This window comes from Lepidochelys kempii, chromosome 13, assembly GCF_965140285.1.
Source record: "Lepidochelys kempii isolate rLepKem1 chromosome 13, rLepKem1.hap1, whole genome shotgun sequence".
NCBI lineage: Eukaryota > Metazoa > Chordata > Testudines > Cheloniidae > Lepidochelys > Lepidochelys kempii.
Window position 1 is genome coordinate 8,650,448 of NC_136392.1, and position 17,482 is coordinate 8,667,929.

The 17,482-nt window shown below is 45.1% G+C and overlaps 1 protein-coding gene and 1 long non-coding RNA gene across 3 annotated transcripts in view; one reads left to right on the forward strand and one right to left on the reverse strand.

Annotated features, from left to right (window-relative positions):
- Positions 1-17,206, reverse strand: part of LOC140896875 (uncharacterized) — a 41,990-nt gene extending 24,784 nt beyond the window's left edge. For both annotated transcript variants that reach the window (XR_012154630.1, XR_012154629.1), the window contains exons 1-2: positions 16,919-17,206; positions 13,689-13,810 (exon numbers count right to left, since the gene is read on the reverse strand). This is a non-coding gene — a long non-coding RNA (uncharacterized LOC140896875). The remainder of the gene's footprint in view (positions 1-13,688; positions 13,811-16,918) is intronic.
- HRH3 (histamine receptor H3) lies at positions 329-5,182 on the forward strand. Its single transcript, XM_073309185.1, has 3 exons — positions 329-581; positions 3,021-3,187; positions 4,286-5,182. Exons 1-3 carry the CDS (start codon positions 329-331, stop codon positions 5,180-5,182), a joined length of 1,317 nt encoding a protein of 438 aa, XP_073165286.1.
- Positions 17,207-17,482: the final 276 nt, after the last annotated feature.

A 17,482-nucleotide genomic window follows, 5' to 3' on the forward strand; every position in this document is an offset into this window, starting at 1 on the left:
GGCATGAAGCCACTCAGGGGAGCGGCGGACACCGAGCCCATCCCGGTGGGGAGAGATCAGGTACTAACCCCTCGGGAGTGAGACCCCTTTGCTCCTTCCCAGTCCTGGCAAGCTGAGCGCGGCGGCCAGAAGCGCTTCGGTTCCCTCTGGCTGGTGCCTCTCAGGGTCTTCCGAGAAGCGGGGGGAACCAGGCAGCCGCCGCTGCCTATTGGGCTGCGTGTGACTCTGCCCAAGAATCAGGCCCCGCTGGCAAACTGGATCAGCCCCTGCCACGGGCATGGTGCGGACCAGCGCTACCGCCTGAATCGCGGAGCGGCGTGGTGCTGAAATGGACAGCAGCCTGCAAGACTGGCCCCTCAGCGCCCCAGCGGCCGAAGGCAAAGGAGCCGGGGACCAGCTGCTGGGGCCGGGCAGGTTCGGGGCCACGTGGACCATCGCGTTGGCCGCGCTCATGGCTCTGCTGATCGTGACCACCGTGGTTGGGAACGCGCTGGTCATGCTGGCTTTCGTGGTGGACTCCAGCCTGCGGACCCAGAACAATTACTTCCTCCTCAACCTGGCCATCTCAGATTTCCTAGTAGGTAAAGTACCACGTCGGTTTCACTTTTCCCAGCTCGGGTTCCCGGGGCCAGCAGACTCAGTAATAGCAACTCGGACACAAGGTTTCCCCGCTGGGCTGAAAGTTGCGTGTGTTTAAAAGGTAGCAGCAAAGATCCCAGGAGCTGGGCTTTATGTTAGGGGCTGCGTTATCAGCCACTCCAGAGAGAAATAGGGGGCTCGATCCAGTCATTTCCCTGTGGCTCAGGTAAAAATGGTCTTCCAGGCAATCTCTGCAAATGCGTGAGCTCCTGCTGTTCCCTTGCAAAGGGTTGTCACCCACAGCTAACCGGGATCAAAAATCAGAACAAATTTTACTGTAATAATATGGGCAATATAAAACATGGGTTATTTCCCCTCTAAGTACTGGACTTCACACGGAGATTATCTATCACCGCATCTTCCTTCCACAGCATACTCTAGATACGGCTGTACACACCGATGGATAAGGCAGATCCGTTTACACGGCACACGCACTTGCCTCTGCAGTCTATTCTGGAAAGAAGATGCAGTTTGAAGTCCAGTTATTTACACGTTTGGCGATGCCCAGTTAACATAGCAACATTGATATCAGGCCGGCCACAAGGACATGCTATTCTGTGAGACGTGCATTGTAAAAAAAAACAAAAAAAACCCAAGAGCCCAAGTTGGAGATTTGTTTTGTTAGTTACGTCCGAGGGGGTGGACAGCAAAATGAGCCCTGCAGGAACTGATCCCTTTTTTTGTCTTGCAAGGGGTTATTTAATAGTGATGCACGTGCAGTGGGAGTAACTGCGCAGACTTGTAGCTTGCCAGAAGTTTTGAGAACAAGTTGCATGCCTCACTGAAGGAGAAGGGTGCACCGTCCCATTTCTCCTACTCAGTCAGGGAGCCCTGCTTTGTGAAGCTGAAACCAAAGGGCTGAGTTCAGATTGGCTCTGAATGCAGCCCTGACCAATCCCTAGAGCCAAAGATTAATAGCTGCAACACGCATCTCCGCGGGAGGGGGATTATGCAGGAGGAAGGGTGTGGGTTTCTTTATTGACGTTTAGCTAGGAATGGATAATGGTCCCAACTCCCAGGAAGGATTATAGGCCATCAAACCAGTGAGAGATTGCTTTAGCTGCCACACAAACACACACACACACAAAAACACATACACCAGCCAGCCAGCCACCCACCACCCTTCAGACTTACACTTCGGAGACCCAAGAGCAGCTTTTGCTGTCACAGTCACACCGATAAGCAAGGACATTATTAATGTCTCAAATACAAAAATAGGAAGCCAGAGTTACTGAACTGTGCTTCTATGTGCTTCAGAATGTTAGACAAATTAAGTAGAGCCTCTGAACAGCCCCTGGTTTAGAGCTAAGCTGCAAAGCCCAGCAAAACCTTGATTCAGTCTTTCCCTGCTTCTCTGATATACAGGTGAGCTCAGTGATAGGTTTCAAAATTGATTTGTATCTTGACAGAACTACCAAGCCCTCACCTCTGGCATGTTGCTGGAGAATCTGGGCAAAATCACTGGAGGGTTTGGGTATGTTAACAGTGATAAGGCAGTACATTGAGATTCAGCTTTCCCTGTGTGCCAATTGCAGGGGGAGCATACTCATCTTCCCCTCCCCTTCATTTAGGGAGCAGAGAAAGCAGCAGCTCAGGTTGCAGCCTGAGCACCTAGTTCTGCAAACACACATGCACTGGAGTCAACTAGCCACCCTGTGTAAGCTTTTGTAGGATCAGGCCTTCAGCTGAGAGCACTGGTGAGCCCCTCCAAAGGAACTGACCTGGGCCGTCCAGCAAAGAGGAGCTCAGGTCAAAATACAAGCCAAGGAAGCTTTGATTTTTAAAGGGAGAATTGGGAGTCTCTCTTTATGCATCACCATGAGGCAGTAATGGATAAAAATCCAAATTGTTACCTTGCTTTACAGTTTTCCTTTAAAACTCCAATTTCAAGCTTTTCCTGGGGCATTTCGGCACCCAACTCCCATTAATTTTCATAGGAGTCATGCAACCAAAGCCCAGATCCTCAAAGGTATATAGGTGCCTATCCCCCACTGAAATCAATGGGAGCTAGGCACCAATGTCTTCAAGGATCCAGGCCCCAAATCTTTTAGGCCACTTTGAAAATCACAGCCTGGATGTTCATGAGCCAGAATTCTCATCTAATGGGCTCCTTTCTACCTTGCCAGCCTATGCTGCTGCTGATGTGTCACAGATTAGCTTTTGAAGAGACTCTCACTGGCAAATCACAAACAGTGACCCAACCAACACCAGCCACAAGCTGGCCCATACACAACATGGCCATCCAAGGCCACTGAGCAGACTTGCAAATGACATCACATACACCAACAGTTATTCTCAGCGTTCATTTGAGAGAGTTACTTTTTACAAGCACGTGCGCATGGTGCAGAAGCCCTTTCAAATATAAACACCTCTCATTACAGGTGCCTTTTGTATTCCCTTGTATGTGCCCTATGTGCTGACAGGAAGATGGGCCTTTGGGAAAAGCTTCTGCAAGCTCTGGCTGGTAATTGATTATCTGCTCTGCACCTCTTCAGTCTTCAACATTGTACTGATTAGCTATGACAGATTCCTCTCTGTGACAAGAGCGGTAAGTACTGACATGTCAGAGATGAGAAAAGCCTTTCCCCTCATTTTATTGTCTGGAGTCATCTGTGCTAAATAAAAGCTGTTTCATTCCTTGGGAAATTATGAATCTTTTAGCCAGGGGAAAGACAAATTCCTGGGAAATATACAATTCACTTGCAAGCCTTGACTTCAGGTGTGTGTTTTTTTAAACAATCAAATCCTTTGAGTTTCAGAACCCATGAAGCAGATTGTCCCTCAAACGCTGTCTGTGAAGAAGGTGTTTGAGTGACAACCAGTCAATCTGAGTGAGGTAAACAGTTTATTACCAACTTGAATGGTTATTTCCAGAGTAAACAAACTGATTTTAGTGAGAGTTACAGTCAGTCTCACTCAGGAACTGGCGCACAGGTTGCAGTGGAATCTTGCAAGGTGCCAAGTGTCCTAAATGCACAATTATTACAATGGGAATTGAGGGTGCTCAGCACCTTACAGGAGGTGAACAGCAACTCACAAGCTAGAAGGGTTCCAAATACAGAACAAAATATCTACAGAGGGGCCCAATGCATAAAGTTCAGAGATCCGGGGCCAAATTGCAACAAAGCTCACATGTGTTGGACACACGAGTTTGGCGTGGGCCCTTCTAACAATTTCAAAGTGCATTCAGGGAAAGCATAGGCATATGGCTAGGGTAGCAGACTAGACATTGAGGCTCCCTGGATTCTATTCCCAGCTCTACCACTGACTCAAGGTGCAGCCTTGGACAAATACCAATCTCTCTCTGCCTCATTTTACCCATCTATGAAATGGGGTTAAAAAGCAGATACCAAATTGGGGCTATGTATCAAGAATGATTCATTGACATAAACGGTGAATATCTCCTTGAAATGTATTCTAAGCCAATCATGAGCCAAGTATGTTTTGGAGTTAAAGGACCAGGTCCTAGCTCTTTTCTGTGGGAGTGTGATTTATGTAGTGATTGGGTCTGCTGTCTCCAGCACATGTATTTTTTACACTGCAGAGATATTGCATAGCAACTTTGCCAGAAATTTTACAATTTGTAAAACAGTCTAAGCCAGTTAATGTATTTGGTCATATCTAAGAAAAGATTTTTCCCCTCCAGGTCACATACCGAGCTCAGCAAGGTAATACCAAGCAAGCAGTGCTGAAGATGGTAATGGTGTGGGTCTTAGCTTTCCTGCTCTATGGACCTGCAATTATCAGCTGGGAATATGTAACAGGCCAGAGCATCATACCTGATGGGGAATGCTATGCTGAATTTTTCTACAACTGGTATTTTCTCATGACGGCCTCCACACTGGAGTTTTTCACCCCTTTCATCAGTGTATTGTTTTTCAACTTGAGCATTTACCTGAACATTCAGAAACGCACCAAAATCCGCCTAGACATCTTCCACGAAGTACAAAGCCAGTCGTTCATGGAAGAGATGGAAATGAGCCCGGAAGGAAAGCTTTCCCTAAAATGCTGTAAGTGGGACCAGAAAGAGCCAGGTGAAACCCTAGACCTTCCTAAATGTGAAACACAACAAGGAGCTGCCAATGCCAGTCAGAGTGTGAAAGACTCACAGATATCAAACTCAAAGAGCTCTGGGCCCTTTGGTGAGAAATCAAGGTCTTTCAACAAGAGGGGCTATAAACACTCAGCATCTACAATGTCTTTAGAGAAACGGATGAAGATGGTCTCCCAGAGCATCACACAGCGTTTCAGGCTCTCCAGAGACAAGAAGGTGGCAAAATCACTGGCAGTTATAGTGAGCATTTTTGGGCTTTGCTGGGCACCATACACCCTCCTCATGATCATCCGAGCTGCTTGCCATGGCCACTGCATCCCTGATTACTGGTATGAGATTTCCTTCTGGCTCCTGTGGATCAACTCTGCTGTTAATCCTGTCCTGTATCCCCTCTGCCACTACAGTTTTAGAAGAGCTTTCATTAAACTCCTGTGCCCCAAGAAGCTAAAGATCCAACCTCACAATTCCCTCCAACACTGCTGGAAGTGAGTCAATCCACCCATGTATTTGAGGAGCTGTCTTATCTCTTTGTCGTATTTTGCAAAACCACCGTAATTCATTTCCCTTGAAGAATGTGATGATAGTCCTTTCAGGGGGTAAGGGTGTTCAGTATTAACTTCTCATGCTCTCTCATGGGGGGCTAAATGGAGAGATGTGTGTTAATCCCATGGCACTTACGTCTGTATTCACCCTCCTACACATGCCCAGAAGAGCTCTACTGGCACTTAGAGAGCCAAAATGGGATTGGTACATATTACAAAAAAGAAACCCAAAATGTAAATCATAGAATCATAGACTTTAAGGTCAGAAGGGTTCATTATGATCCTCTAGTCTGACCTCCTGCACAACTCAGGCCATGGAATCTCACCCACTAACTCCTGTAACAAACCCCTAACTTATGCCTGAGCTACTGAAGTCCTCAAATCATGGTTTAAAGACTTTAAAGTGCAGAGAACCTAATCTTGCCCACTGTAAGTAATATATAGTTTAACCCAGAGGTTCTCGAACAGTGGTCCGTGGACCACCAGTGGTCCGCAAGCTCCATTCAGGTGGTCCGCGGATAGTTCCCTCTAAGATGGGCACCTGGGTGGCCACACACAAGAGAATGAAGGGCCACCCACCTAATGAGTGGAGGCTCCACTAGCAGGCGCGGCTCCACTAATTAGGTGCCTGGACCCTGGAGAAGACGCATATGTAAGGTGAGGTGGTGGCCCTTGGGGGGAATAGGGGGTAGGTGGGAGGGGGCAGTGGGGTGAGAAGAGGGGATGGGAGGAATTTGGGATGTGCAGGGCTGCGGTGGCCAGAGAAAAGGTGACTTGCCCCAGCTCCAGGGCTGCAGCTGCCGGGGAGAGACGGCCCTCCTTCCCAGCTTCAGCTCTGCGGATGCTATGGCGGAGGAGAGCCCCCCCCCTCCTTCCCACTGCCAGCTCTGGGGCTGCCATGGCAGGGGAGAAAAGGCTTCACAATAGTTAGCTAATGGTACAAACAACATTTGGAAAGCTCATTAAGTGGTCCGCTGAGACCCTCGGCAATTTTCAAGTGGTCCGTGGGAAAAAAAAGTTTGAGAATCACTGGATATTTGCCATGAGTGTGAGGTTCTCTTCTCATAGCCAGTGTACTACACATGCATGAGAAGGTGCAAACCTTTCAAACATCTCCCATTTATAATTATTCGTATTGTGATAGCGCCTTGGGAACCCTCTGACAGAGCAGGACCCCACCGTGCTGGGCATTGTATACACACAAAACAAAAAGACCTTCTCTGTCCCAAAGAGCTTACAATCTAAGTCTCAGACAAGACAAGACAAAACAGATGTGAGGAGCACAAGGAAGCAATGAGACAATATTAGCATGAAAAGCAGTGACCACAGTACTCCAGCTGCCTATTGTAAGTAGAAAGTATGTCTCACTCTTAGAATGGTTAATGGACAAAATTAGCCCCACTGAAGTTCACATGAACAGAACAGACTACATTCACACATCAGGTTGCTATTGTCCTATTAGTCTTGTGTGATTCTTGCTGAAAAACTGACAGAATTTCTCCACCTACAGCTATGATTGACTCCATTGGCCTGGAGCCTCTCTGCTCTGAGCCCTCCGGCATCCTCTGCTCCTTCAAATCCCTCCATAAAACTCACCGCTACAGGAAATCCTTCCTCTTTTTTTCTCCCCCTACAACCACTGCTCCTGAAGTGCTGCCCTGTGTCTGTCTTTTCTTATGTAAGCTCTTTGGCTATATCACACCTCTGTTTACAAAGCACCATGTTGATTTACAGGTGCGATCTATAATAACCTTCATAATAGACTTGCACAACAGTAATGAGAATACAACAAGATCACGGATTGTTGTGGGACTGGGGGACTCAGGTCAGCCTGGTGGGAACTGGGCAGTACCTCTATACTTTTTCATTGAACTATAGCACGAGTCAGACACTAACCTCTCCACACTCACAGCCCCTCTGGCATTACACTGTTGGGTGAGGCCCAGTGAATGGCTTAAGCCTCTTCTCCAAGTTTTTAGAAATACTTTTAGGAATTGATTTATAGAGTGGCAACCCCTGGAATAAGGGAGTTCAATGGTCTTCCATTTCAGTAAGTCCCAGCCTGCAGCCCCCGGCCAGGATCACCCATCACCCACCTGAACAGAAATCCTGGCTCAGCTGTTGCAAGGAACAAATGTAAGCATTGAAGAACTTTCTGTGTGGTCTTGTGGTTCAGTGACTACAGCACTATTTTCAAGAAACCCAGACAAATCTTTTCCCAGCCTGGTGCGTGACCTTTGCCAAGTCACTTTGCCTCTGCTTTCCCATCCTATCTGTTGTCATTCTTCCCTGTTTAGATGGTAATATTTTTGAGGACAGGGATTGTATAGTTTGTGTGGTACCTCCTGATCCCAGGCGGGGCCTCTTGGTATGATCATAATAACTAATTACCACAGTAAGAGCTCAGATTTAACAGGACTGTAGAAAGGAACTAGAGTTCAGGACCCTGAAACCTACATTTTCAAATAGGAACCCAAAATGTTGAAAAGTAGCCCTAAAAAATCCCTGACATTGTGATTCCCAGTTAGACTTAGCTGCTGTAAAGATAACTGTGTCTCTTGGCCTTTGCTAAGAATAAAAGAAATGATATAATCCAATCATTCCAGTGACATTTGTTGATTAGATAAATAGTGCCGTTTCAAGTCAATTTTTATTGACGATGTTCTGTTTTGTGTCTACAGTATTTGGATCTGTAATAGCCTCAGTTAAGTGACTATTACATACTTGTTAAAAATGTATCTTTCAATCAACATAACAAGTGTACTAAGTCCGGTAGGGTTGCGTATTGTGAAGTCTACTTGTAGCTTTCCTTGTGCTGCAGAGAAACTCAATAAAAGTTATTTTTATATAAAGTGTGCTGAATGCTCTATAGAAAACAAGGTGTTAGTAAAAAGTACAGAACATATTTGAAAAGCAATGAGTGTGCAGTGATCTGCCTGGGGAGACAATTAAGCCCAGATGTATCATAGGAGAGACAGCTCCTGAAACAGCCAGATTTCTTTTGCCAAATATTAACAGGAATTGGAGAACACATAAGGTCCATAGCGTGAGCACACCGTACAATTCTTTTTGAAGTCCAGCTATTTTACAGCTCTGGTTTCATGAAATCCTGGTCTGAAAAGATTCCATTAACATTATCTCTCCTGGTCAAATCAAAAACTGCACTGGAGAGAAAGTACCGGTGTGAACAAAGTTACTAGCCTGCAGCTGTGATCACCTTATCCATGATATTTTAGAAACTCTGCTATAACTTAAGGGAGAAAAGGGAGGACTGTTTTGTTTTTCTGTTTATATTTCATGGTATCAAAAGATTGCCTAGATTTCCCCCACTTCCTTCTCCTGCCTCCCAAAAAAGAGTTTTTGTTTTCTTCTTTTTTAATCTTAGAAATATTGGGAGTGTCATGTCTGATCTACCCTGGCTTTGCTGGAGGACTCATTGGGGTTCTCTGCTGCAGAACATGAGATCTCCCCTCAGAAAAGATGTCCTTTTCTCCCTCCTCCCACTGTAGCAATTTAGTACATTTGCATTTTCATGCAAATAGGTGGTAGAGTGAAATTCACAAGCATCTTGTTCTCTATGGGAATTCCAGAGGAAGAATCATGAATATATGGTGCCTGCTCACAAGAATCAGACATAACAAGGGCATGTCACACAGCCTCCAGACAAGCGCCATCCAAGTGACTGGAAGCCTTCTGCTCAGAAGGCAGCAATGGGACCCAATGCGGGACAGAAAAGCCTTAGAAGGGGGCGCTGCTGTTGATCCATTTGAAAAACCATGTGCATTCGGTGGCAAAAGCAGCAAAGGGTCAAGACCTGATGTATAGCCTTGTCTCCAGTGTGACGCAGATGATGTAGCTAAGGTTGTTCAGAAAGAAAGAATGGGCTGAAGGCAGCCCCGAATAGCACCAGAAGGCAAATTATCCTCACTCATGGTGTGGTGATAGTCACCAATATTGAAATGTTCAGCATAGGAATGACAGCCAGGACAACAGCTTCCTTTCCTTGTGGCTGTCTCCTACCTGACTGCTACCTTTTTAACCATGCTGCTCCTCCTTCTGCTCCAGAAGATGATGATGATGCTGACAATGAGGCCGAGCTAATTCCTTACTATGGTAGGCAGGGTCAAATCAAGCAGAGAATCTAAAACACTGTGATAAAGAATCTCTGATTATGGCTCCTTCAGCCCCAGTACGGAGTTTAGAAACCTGGACTTTTTGGACTGACTAATATGTCAGACCAAGTGACAATTAAAATACTGCTAAACTGGTTACAAAACAGAACTCATAGGCCCTCACTTCAGCTGGCCTCCACTCAAACAAAAGATGACACTTTCCAAGAAGCTTCAGCCAGGATCCTAAAATAGTTCCCACAGCTTTTGTGCATACATCCCCCATATTCGCAAACACAAAAGGGCATTTTCTTGCACAAGTGGGATAAATAGCCATCTGATGGCCTGATTTCTACACACAAACCCCCATTCCCAAGTGCAAATGTATGTTTCCTGCATGCAAACTATTGTGCACCAAAATGGACAAGTTAGAAGCTATTTATGAAAGCTTGGTCCATGCATTTACTAATAAATAGCTTTTGCCAATGACATCTAACTCAAAACAGCCAGTAGTTATGGAATTTAACACAACCTAACACAACTGTAGTGCATAACATCCCAGGTAGCGCTCCTCACTGTCACACTTTACCGATTTCTACATTCAGGGATGGGTTTGTGTAGAAAGTGTAAGCTGAGCAACATTTTTCTTGGCATAGATGTTTCATCTCCCAGATCTTTAAACAGAGAGGAAAACTAGGACAAAGGATATACAAACAAGCTGTCTCATCTGCTTGTGGTCAATAGATAAACCTCCTGCAAATTAATTAGGTGCATGAGATTGCTTCCCCCACTGTATTTCTGTTATTGCTAAGTGGGTAAATATAGGACAGACTCAGGGAACACTGAATAGAGTGCTTCCTGGTCTTTTCATCCTACAAAGTCTCTGAGCCTGAATAAAAGTTGTGGGATCAATGGGACTTTGCCTGAGCCAGTGTGGCAGGATTGGGCTATCTATTAAAAAAAATAAAGAGCCAAGAGAGATTTTTTCCTGCACCATACAGATGCTCCCTGACTTATCTGGATTTTGCGTAAGTCGGAAACGTATACCCGACTGTTATGCAAAAAAAAAACAACCCAAAAAAACAAACAAAAAAACCCCTTCTATTTCTATCTTACGGAACTTTTTCCATAAATGCGGATTTGCGTAAGTCAGGTCTTGCGTAACCCAGGGAGTGTCTGTATTCCCAGATGTGCCAGACACATTAGAAGGTTATTAGGCAAGATCCAGAGCATAGGAACAGGGAACATAAATAAGTCACTTAAGGATTCTTCTTCTGTAAACTGCCCCTTCCTGGGGGTTTGAATTTATTGAGCTTCTATTGAATCAAATAAAAAGCATTAATGTTGTGAATCCCAGAGCCATTCAGTTACCTACTACAACTGACAAACTAAGCAACAAGTCAGTTAAATAGAAGCTAAGTCTGTACTTAGAGTAGGAATAAATGATCAGTTTTCAATGTGCAGAGAACTAAATAGTGGCATCCCTCAAGGATCTGTACTGGGACCTGTGCTGTTCAACATATTCCTAAATTATCTGGAAAAGGGAGTGAACAATGAAGTGGCAAAATTTGCAGATCATACAAAATTACTCAGAATAGTGAAGTCCAAAGCTGACTGCAAAGACTTACAAAGACATCTCACTAAACTGGGCAACAGATGAAATTCAATGTTGATAAGTGCAAAGTAATGCACTTGGAAAAATAATCCCAACTACACATACAAAATAATGGGGTCTAAATTAGCTGTTACCATTCAAGAAAAAAATCTTGGCATCATCATTCTCTAAAAACATTTGCTCAATGTGCAGTGGCAGTCAAAAAAGCTAACAATGTTAGGAACCATTAGGAAAGAGATAGATACTAAAACAGAAACTATCATAATGCCACTATATAAATCCCATGGTACGGCTATGCCTTGAATACTGCATGCAGTTCTGGTAACCCCAACTCAAAAAACATATATTAAAATTGGTGTAGAGAAAGGCAACAAAAATAAATAAGGATTTGGAACAGCTTCCACATAAGGAGAGATTAAAAAGACCGGGACTATTCTGCAAAGAGATGACTAAGGGAGATATGACAGAGGTCTACACAATCAAGAATGGTGTGGACATGGGCGGTACATGAACCATTGGTTTGGTGTGGCTAGCCTCTGGCCCCACCCCTTCAGCCTGAGGCCCTGCCCCCAGCAGAGCCCCACCACCACAATGGCCACTGCCAGCCCCAGGCTGCCCAAGCACCCTAGCCCCGGAACGTGGGGCAGGCAGGAGGCATGGCCCCCCTAGTGCAGAGTGGGTGCTTCTGCCTGAGCCCCAAAGCAATTCAGGAATGGGGGAAGATGGGCATTTGGCCACCTAAGTCACATGCAGGGCCTGATCCAGTAGGCGTGCTCAGAGGCTGCCTACTGGATTGGACTCCTCAGGCAAGTGCACACAAAACAGGCCGGGGGGATGCCATTTCTCAACTGAGTGCCCTACCACTTGGCTATAGAGCAACTAACTCTTTTGCTAGCCCAATTAATATTTAATTAAAGTGGAACAACTTCAACAGAAGAGATTGAGGATGCTCCGCATCAGAATATTCCATAGCCCAATGGTTAAGCACTCATCTGAGAGGTGGCCGATCCCTGTTCAACTTGCTTCTGCCCCACAGGAGGAGAGGAGACTTGAACAGGAGGTCTCCTATATCGTGGGTGAACACACCACACAGTAGGCTAAAGGTTATAAGGGAGGTTCCCCACCCCCCTCCGGCTCCCTGGTTGTTTTGTTTTGGGCCTGGAATGTGTCTTAGGGTTTTGACTGCCTATCTTCTCATTTTATGGATTGCAAGCAAAGATAGATGCCTTCCTGCAGCCTGGTCTATACTAGAATATTAGGTTAGCATAACTACATCACTCATAAGCGTAAAAAATCCATCCCCCATGCAGCATAGTTAAGCCAACTTAAGTCCTCGTGGAGACAGTGCTAGGGCAATGGAAGAATTCTTCCATCGACTTAGTTATTGCCTCTCAGGGAGATTGATTACCTACACAATGGGAGAATCCCTCTGTGACAGGTGCTGGGCAAAGGGTTGCAGATTCAGCCCTCTGTCATGCCTGCTCCTCATTAGGGGAACCAATTAAAGTGGGCTGGAGATAACTCTGGCCCTAATTGGGAAGGTGAAGACAGCTGTTACCTAATTAGCCTGGGGCTGCATAAAAGCCTGAGGGGAAGGAAGCCAGGGAAGAGCAGGAGGAAAGGAAAAAGGCAGGGAATGGAAGCAGGGCGATATCTCCTCCTGCCTGCAGATGGTGAATGGTGGTGAGAACAAGCCTAAGAATAAAGCGCACCAGTGGTTACAAAACCCAGGGTCTCAGTGTGACTTTGTGAACCTAGCAAGGGGGCCCTGCCACACCCTCCCATCAGAGTAGGTAGTGTTTACACTGAAGCACTGCAATGGTTCAGCTGTGCTGCTGTAGGTTCTGTGTGTAGACAAGTGCTGAGGCTCTGAACCTAGAGGGGTTGGGGCTTAAGACACATGCTTTTGGTCATCATCTCCCATTGGCTGGTTTAGGCAGCTCCCTGCCTAGCATGCTGGCATTTGTAGAGGGCATTCCACAAATTGGAGAGGGAGTCTAGGTGCCTAACTTAGGCTTTGTGGTTCACAGTTTTGTTCCTGTGATTTTCTAGCCACCTAAAAGTTAGGCACCACGGCACACAGCACTGCAACACCAAAGTTCCTTGTGGATCCCACCCTAGGTGGGCTCATTTGGTCCTTGGACATGCCTGGAGAGGCTCTGAATGGAAGCCTCTGGGAAGGTTGAGAATGGTCTGGAGCACATGTTCCCCTGTTCTCCATTTTCACAGCTGCCAGGATGAATCGCCTCTCTGGAGTTATCCTGTCTGCGTTATCTGAGTGTTAAATAAAGTTGTGGCCAGCTGGCCAAAAATTGCAGATATCAGTCTGCATGCTCCTGCTCCATGCCATTCACAAGGACAAGTGAAGTAAACATAAGGAAATGCTGCTTCACATCATCTATTGTCAGCCTTCAGAATTCACTGCCACAAGATGTCAAATACTGTAAATGGAGTTTGACATGGCTATGATCAGTAATAATTGTAGTTATGCTGGCTAATAGGTCCAGTAAAATATGCTTCAGGGTGTGAGCTGTTCACCAGGAAACCATGTCCCCATTACACATACAGAATTGCACAATTAGGCGGGGATATTATAATGTATGGGGAGAGGTTTTTGCATCTGTTTTTGATCATTGCCAGTGGCAAGGTCTCAAACTATATGGTCTGATCCAGTGAAGCAAACTCTTCTACTGATTCTCCCCATCCCAGTGTTGCAGTTGATAAGTTACCTTGTCCTAGCGAGCCTAAGCCTGATCCATAAGCTTCACTTATCCAAAGCTTTCAAGAAGCTTCACACTGCATGTAGCCCAGGGAAGGTGTATGTCCAGGGGAGAATCTCTCAGTAGCACATCTGTTGGAAGGACAAAATGTACAAATGGATTCAAATTGTAATCACTAACCCTCTGCTTTCTGGTCCTCCTTGTGTGAGCACCAACCAAAAATATGATTCGTTAGCATAACTTGTCTGTGTAACTAGTTCCTGCTGGTTCACTGTGGTACCAGGATGGGGAGTGTATAAAGTAAACCAAAGCCCTGAAACACCCTCCCAATTAGTCATTCAATCCCATACACTAGTGCAGGGAACATTTTGAAACAATTTTGCTTGCAATCTCCTATAAACCACAGGTATCATCCCTCTTTCCTCCTCACTGTGGAAAGTGGGCTAGGGTCATTTCCAAATAAGCATTGTTGGGGAGATGGCCTTTATTTTTATTCGTCCATAATAAAATGAAGAGTGAAGACCAGGGACATGAAGTAAAGGAATCCTGTAACTACATTTAAAGAGAAGAATGCAGAGACGCTGCCTTCCTCGTATAGATGGAGGCAACAATTTAATTTTTTCTGTGAATCTTCAGAAAACTTAGTCCCAAATCTAATATAAATTTTCAAAAGTATGAAAAAATGAGAAAAGTATCATTTCTCTCTAATGTAGTTTCCAGGGAAAAAATGAGAAAAGTATCATTTCTCTCTAACGTAGTTTCCAGGGAAACATGATTTTCAGGACTTTTGGCATGCTGCAGCATACATGCACTCCACCGGGATATAAGCAAAAAAGACTGACAGTGTGTGTGTGTGGAAATAAACCTGACTTAATGCAATCATGCTGCATTATAAGAAATTAGAAGTTTTAACATATTAAATGCAAAAAGCAGACAAGTGAGTCCATTGGGCTGAGCCCACCATCCCTGATCTCTATGGGAGATGGCATTAAGGCCCAACTTTTGAATCTTATTCCAAACATCCCAAAGACTGGTGTGTTCTAATCCAGGGGTTTGGTTCTATTTGGTCATACAGAAAGGGCCTTTGTTGCCTGGAGCTGGGTTTGGATTTTGAGTACCCCAAGGTTCGGGGCAACAAACCCTTAGATAGTAAAGGAAGAGTTCCTGAAGAGATCAGATCTCAGCTTCTGCATGATGATGCAACACACATGGAATGTTCTAGGGGCTCGGTCAACCATATCAGGAGAGGAATGAGCTTGAAAAAACACACTGTTTAATATTTTGTGGTGTTTGTTTTCTAAAAAATTATCGCTCCCCAATTAAGCTTTTAAACACATGCGTAAGTACATCCCTATTCAACAAGGCATGTGAGCAGGTGCTTAAAGCCAAGCAGTTGCTTAAGCACTTTATGCATTGGAATCCTCAATTCAGCAAAGTTTCAGAGTAGCAGCCATGTTAGTCTGTATTCGCAAAAAGAAAAGGAGGACTTGTGGCACCTTAGAGACTAACCAATTTATTTGAGCATAAGCTAGTCTCTAAGGTTAGTCTCTAAGGTGCCACAAGTCCTCCTTTTCTTTTTGCAATTCAACAAAGAAAATCCTCACCTATTTTGAATAAGGGGATTAAAAAAATAAAATTATTGTTCTTAGTTCTAGACCAGAATTTATAATCATACTATTTAGAACATGAAAATTAACCCTCTCCCCCAAATAGAGCGTGCATAAAATACAAAAGCAGGTCCTGGAACCTTAAAGATAAACAGAATCATGTTTTGAATTGGTCTGACTCTTGCATGCCTAATTGGCAGTTGGATGCCTAATTTATACTTGCAGTTAGCTGGCTGGCATGTGCACTCACAGTAAATGAACACACAATTCATATAATAGTTCTGGAGGTGGAGTGTACACAGTCAGTGTTAATTCCCCCTCTTGTTCCCCCCGCTCACACACACATAAGGCCTATAGACTTCTTCCCAAGAAATTCTGAAATGAGTGTTCCTCATTCCCAAATGTTGTGTTAAAACCAACTCAGGTTGGAGCTAGGCCTCCAGAAGCACCCTTTACAACAATGTGAGAGAAAGGAAATTTTAGTTAGCACCTAGGGAAAATTCTCTCTTGCAGAAAATGTCATGAGCTCTTTAATAATAAATATTTGTTTTTATGGATTTGTCAGAAAGATCCACACATAGTAAACAAGGAATTTAATTCCTCTACCTAGCAAGCTGGAAGGAGTGAGTCAACTCTGCTGAGATTTTACCCAGTAATTCCTGGTTAGTTAGGTGTTTTATAGCTACTGCTCAGATCTAAGTTACCTCCTCTGGCATCTGAACAGACTGGGAGGAGGAGGACAGGTCAGGTTGGATAATCTAGTATTGACTTTCAACCAGAACAGTTCTTGCTTCAGGCTGGAAAAAAAAATACTTTGGGGGGAAAATACAGCCCTAAACTTTGCCTTTCAGGAAAAACTCCTTTTCTAGCAGGATTTCACAGTTCTGAGGTCACTTCTGATTAATTACAGTGGCTAAGGTTGAAAAGTGTTTCAGTCATTGATAGACTGTGTGGGGAATGTGCTTACACTGCTTCCTGCCTGCAGTGCAAGTTAATACATTGCAGAAATAAAGGAAAAACAGCTCTTCGTGCATGTATCTCAAGTCAAACTCGAGCCCCGGTTTTTGACTCAAACAAGTGTCATGAGAGATGCAGCTGTGCTTGAAGCTTCCTTCAAAGTGGCCGATGACTAATGCAAAAATGCCCTCAAGGGCTACGTACCATTATGCTGGATTTTAGTGTTTAGAAGATACTATGACAAAGTTCCTCCTCTGCCTTGGTGGGTCCTGTGCTTATTGGTGGATTTTCTCGCCTCAGAGGTTCACAGCAGCCCTCAGTTTGGCCACTTTCGTGGCTCAAATCTGCTGTTCACTCAGTTAGCCTCATCACTGGCCAGCATCGGGAAAGGAAGAAGAACAATCCCCGCAGTCTCTGCTGATCCACCTAGTGGATCGGGGAACAGGCCAGAGACCTTCCCCTCGGGTGGAACCCACAGTCCAGTTCAACTCTGCCGGTATCAAGTAGGGAGTTGGGGGGATGGAGGGAACCCGGGCCCGCCCTCTACTCTGGGTTCCAGCTCAGGGCCCTGTGGATTGCAGCTGTCTACAGTGGCTCCTGTAACAGCTGTGTGACAGCTACAACTCCCTGGGCTACTTCCCCATGGCCTCCTCCCAACACCTTCTTTATTCTCACCACAGGACCTTCCTCCTGAGGTCTGATAATGCTTGTACTCCTCAGTCTTCCAGTCATACATCTTCTCACTCTCAGCTTCTTGCGCCTCTTGCTCCCAGCTCCTTGCACGTGCACCACAAATTGAAGTGAGCTCCTTTTTAAACCCAGGTGCCCTGATTAGCCTGCCTTAATTGATTCTAGCAGCTTCTTGATTGGCTGTAGGTGTTCTAATCAGCCTGTCTGCCTTAATTGTTTCCAGAAAGTTCCTGGTTGTTCTGGAACTTTCCCTGTTACCTTATCCAGGGAAAAGGGACCTACTTAACCTGGGGCTAATATATCTGCCTTCTATCACTCTTCTGTAGCCATCTGGCCTGACCCTGTCACAATACACGTCTGTCTGAGTCTGACTGGCAGAAAACACAGAGTGGTCGGAACCAAGGAGCCTTCTCCATACACCATAGATGGATCTGAGGAAATAAAATAATAATTACTTATAGGCTAGTAAAGCATACTCATCAATTAGTTTCATAGAATTTTAGGGGCTGACCCTCAACCTTCATTCATGCAAGTAGCTCTTGCAAACAT

What these genes read in the sequence shown, in the direction of transcription:
- HRH3 (XM_073309185.1), top strand. Translation starts at nt 329, where the DNA reads ATGGACAGCAGCCTGCAAGACTGGCCCCTCAGCGCCCCAGCGGCCGAA. An exon ending in CATCTCAGATTTCCTAGTAG is followed by an intron (nt 582 to 3,020) that starts GTAAAGTACCAC and finishes CTCTCATTACAG; the next exon opens with GTGCCTTTTGTATTCCCTTG. An exon ending in TCCTCTCTGTGACAAGAGCG is followed by an intron (nt 3,188 to 4,285) that starts GTAAGTACTGAC and finishes TTTCCCCTCCAG; the next exon opens with GTCACATACCGAGCTCAGCA.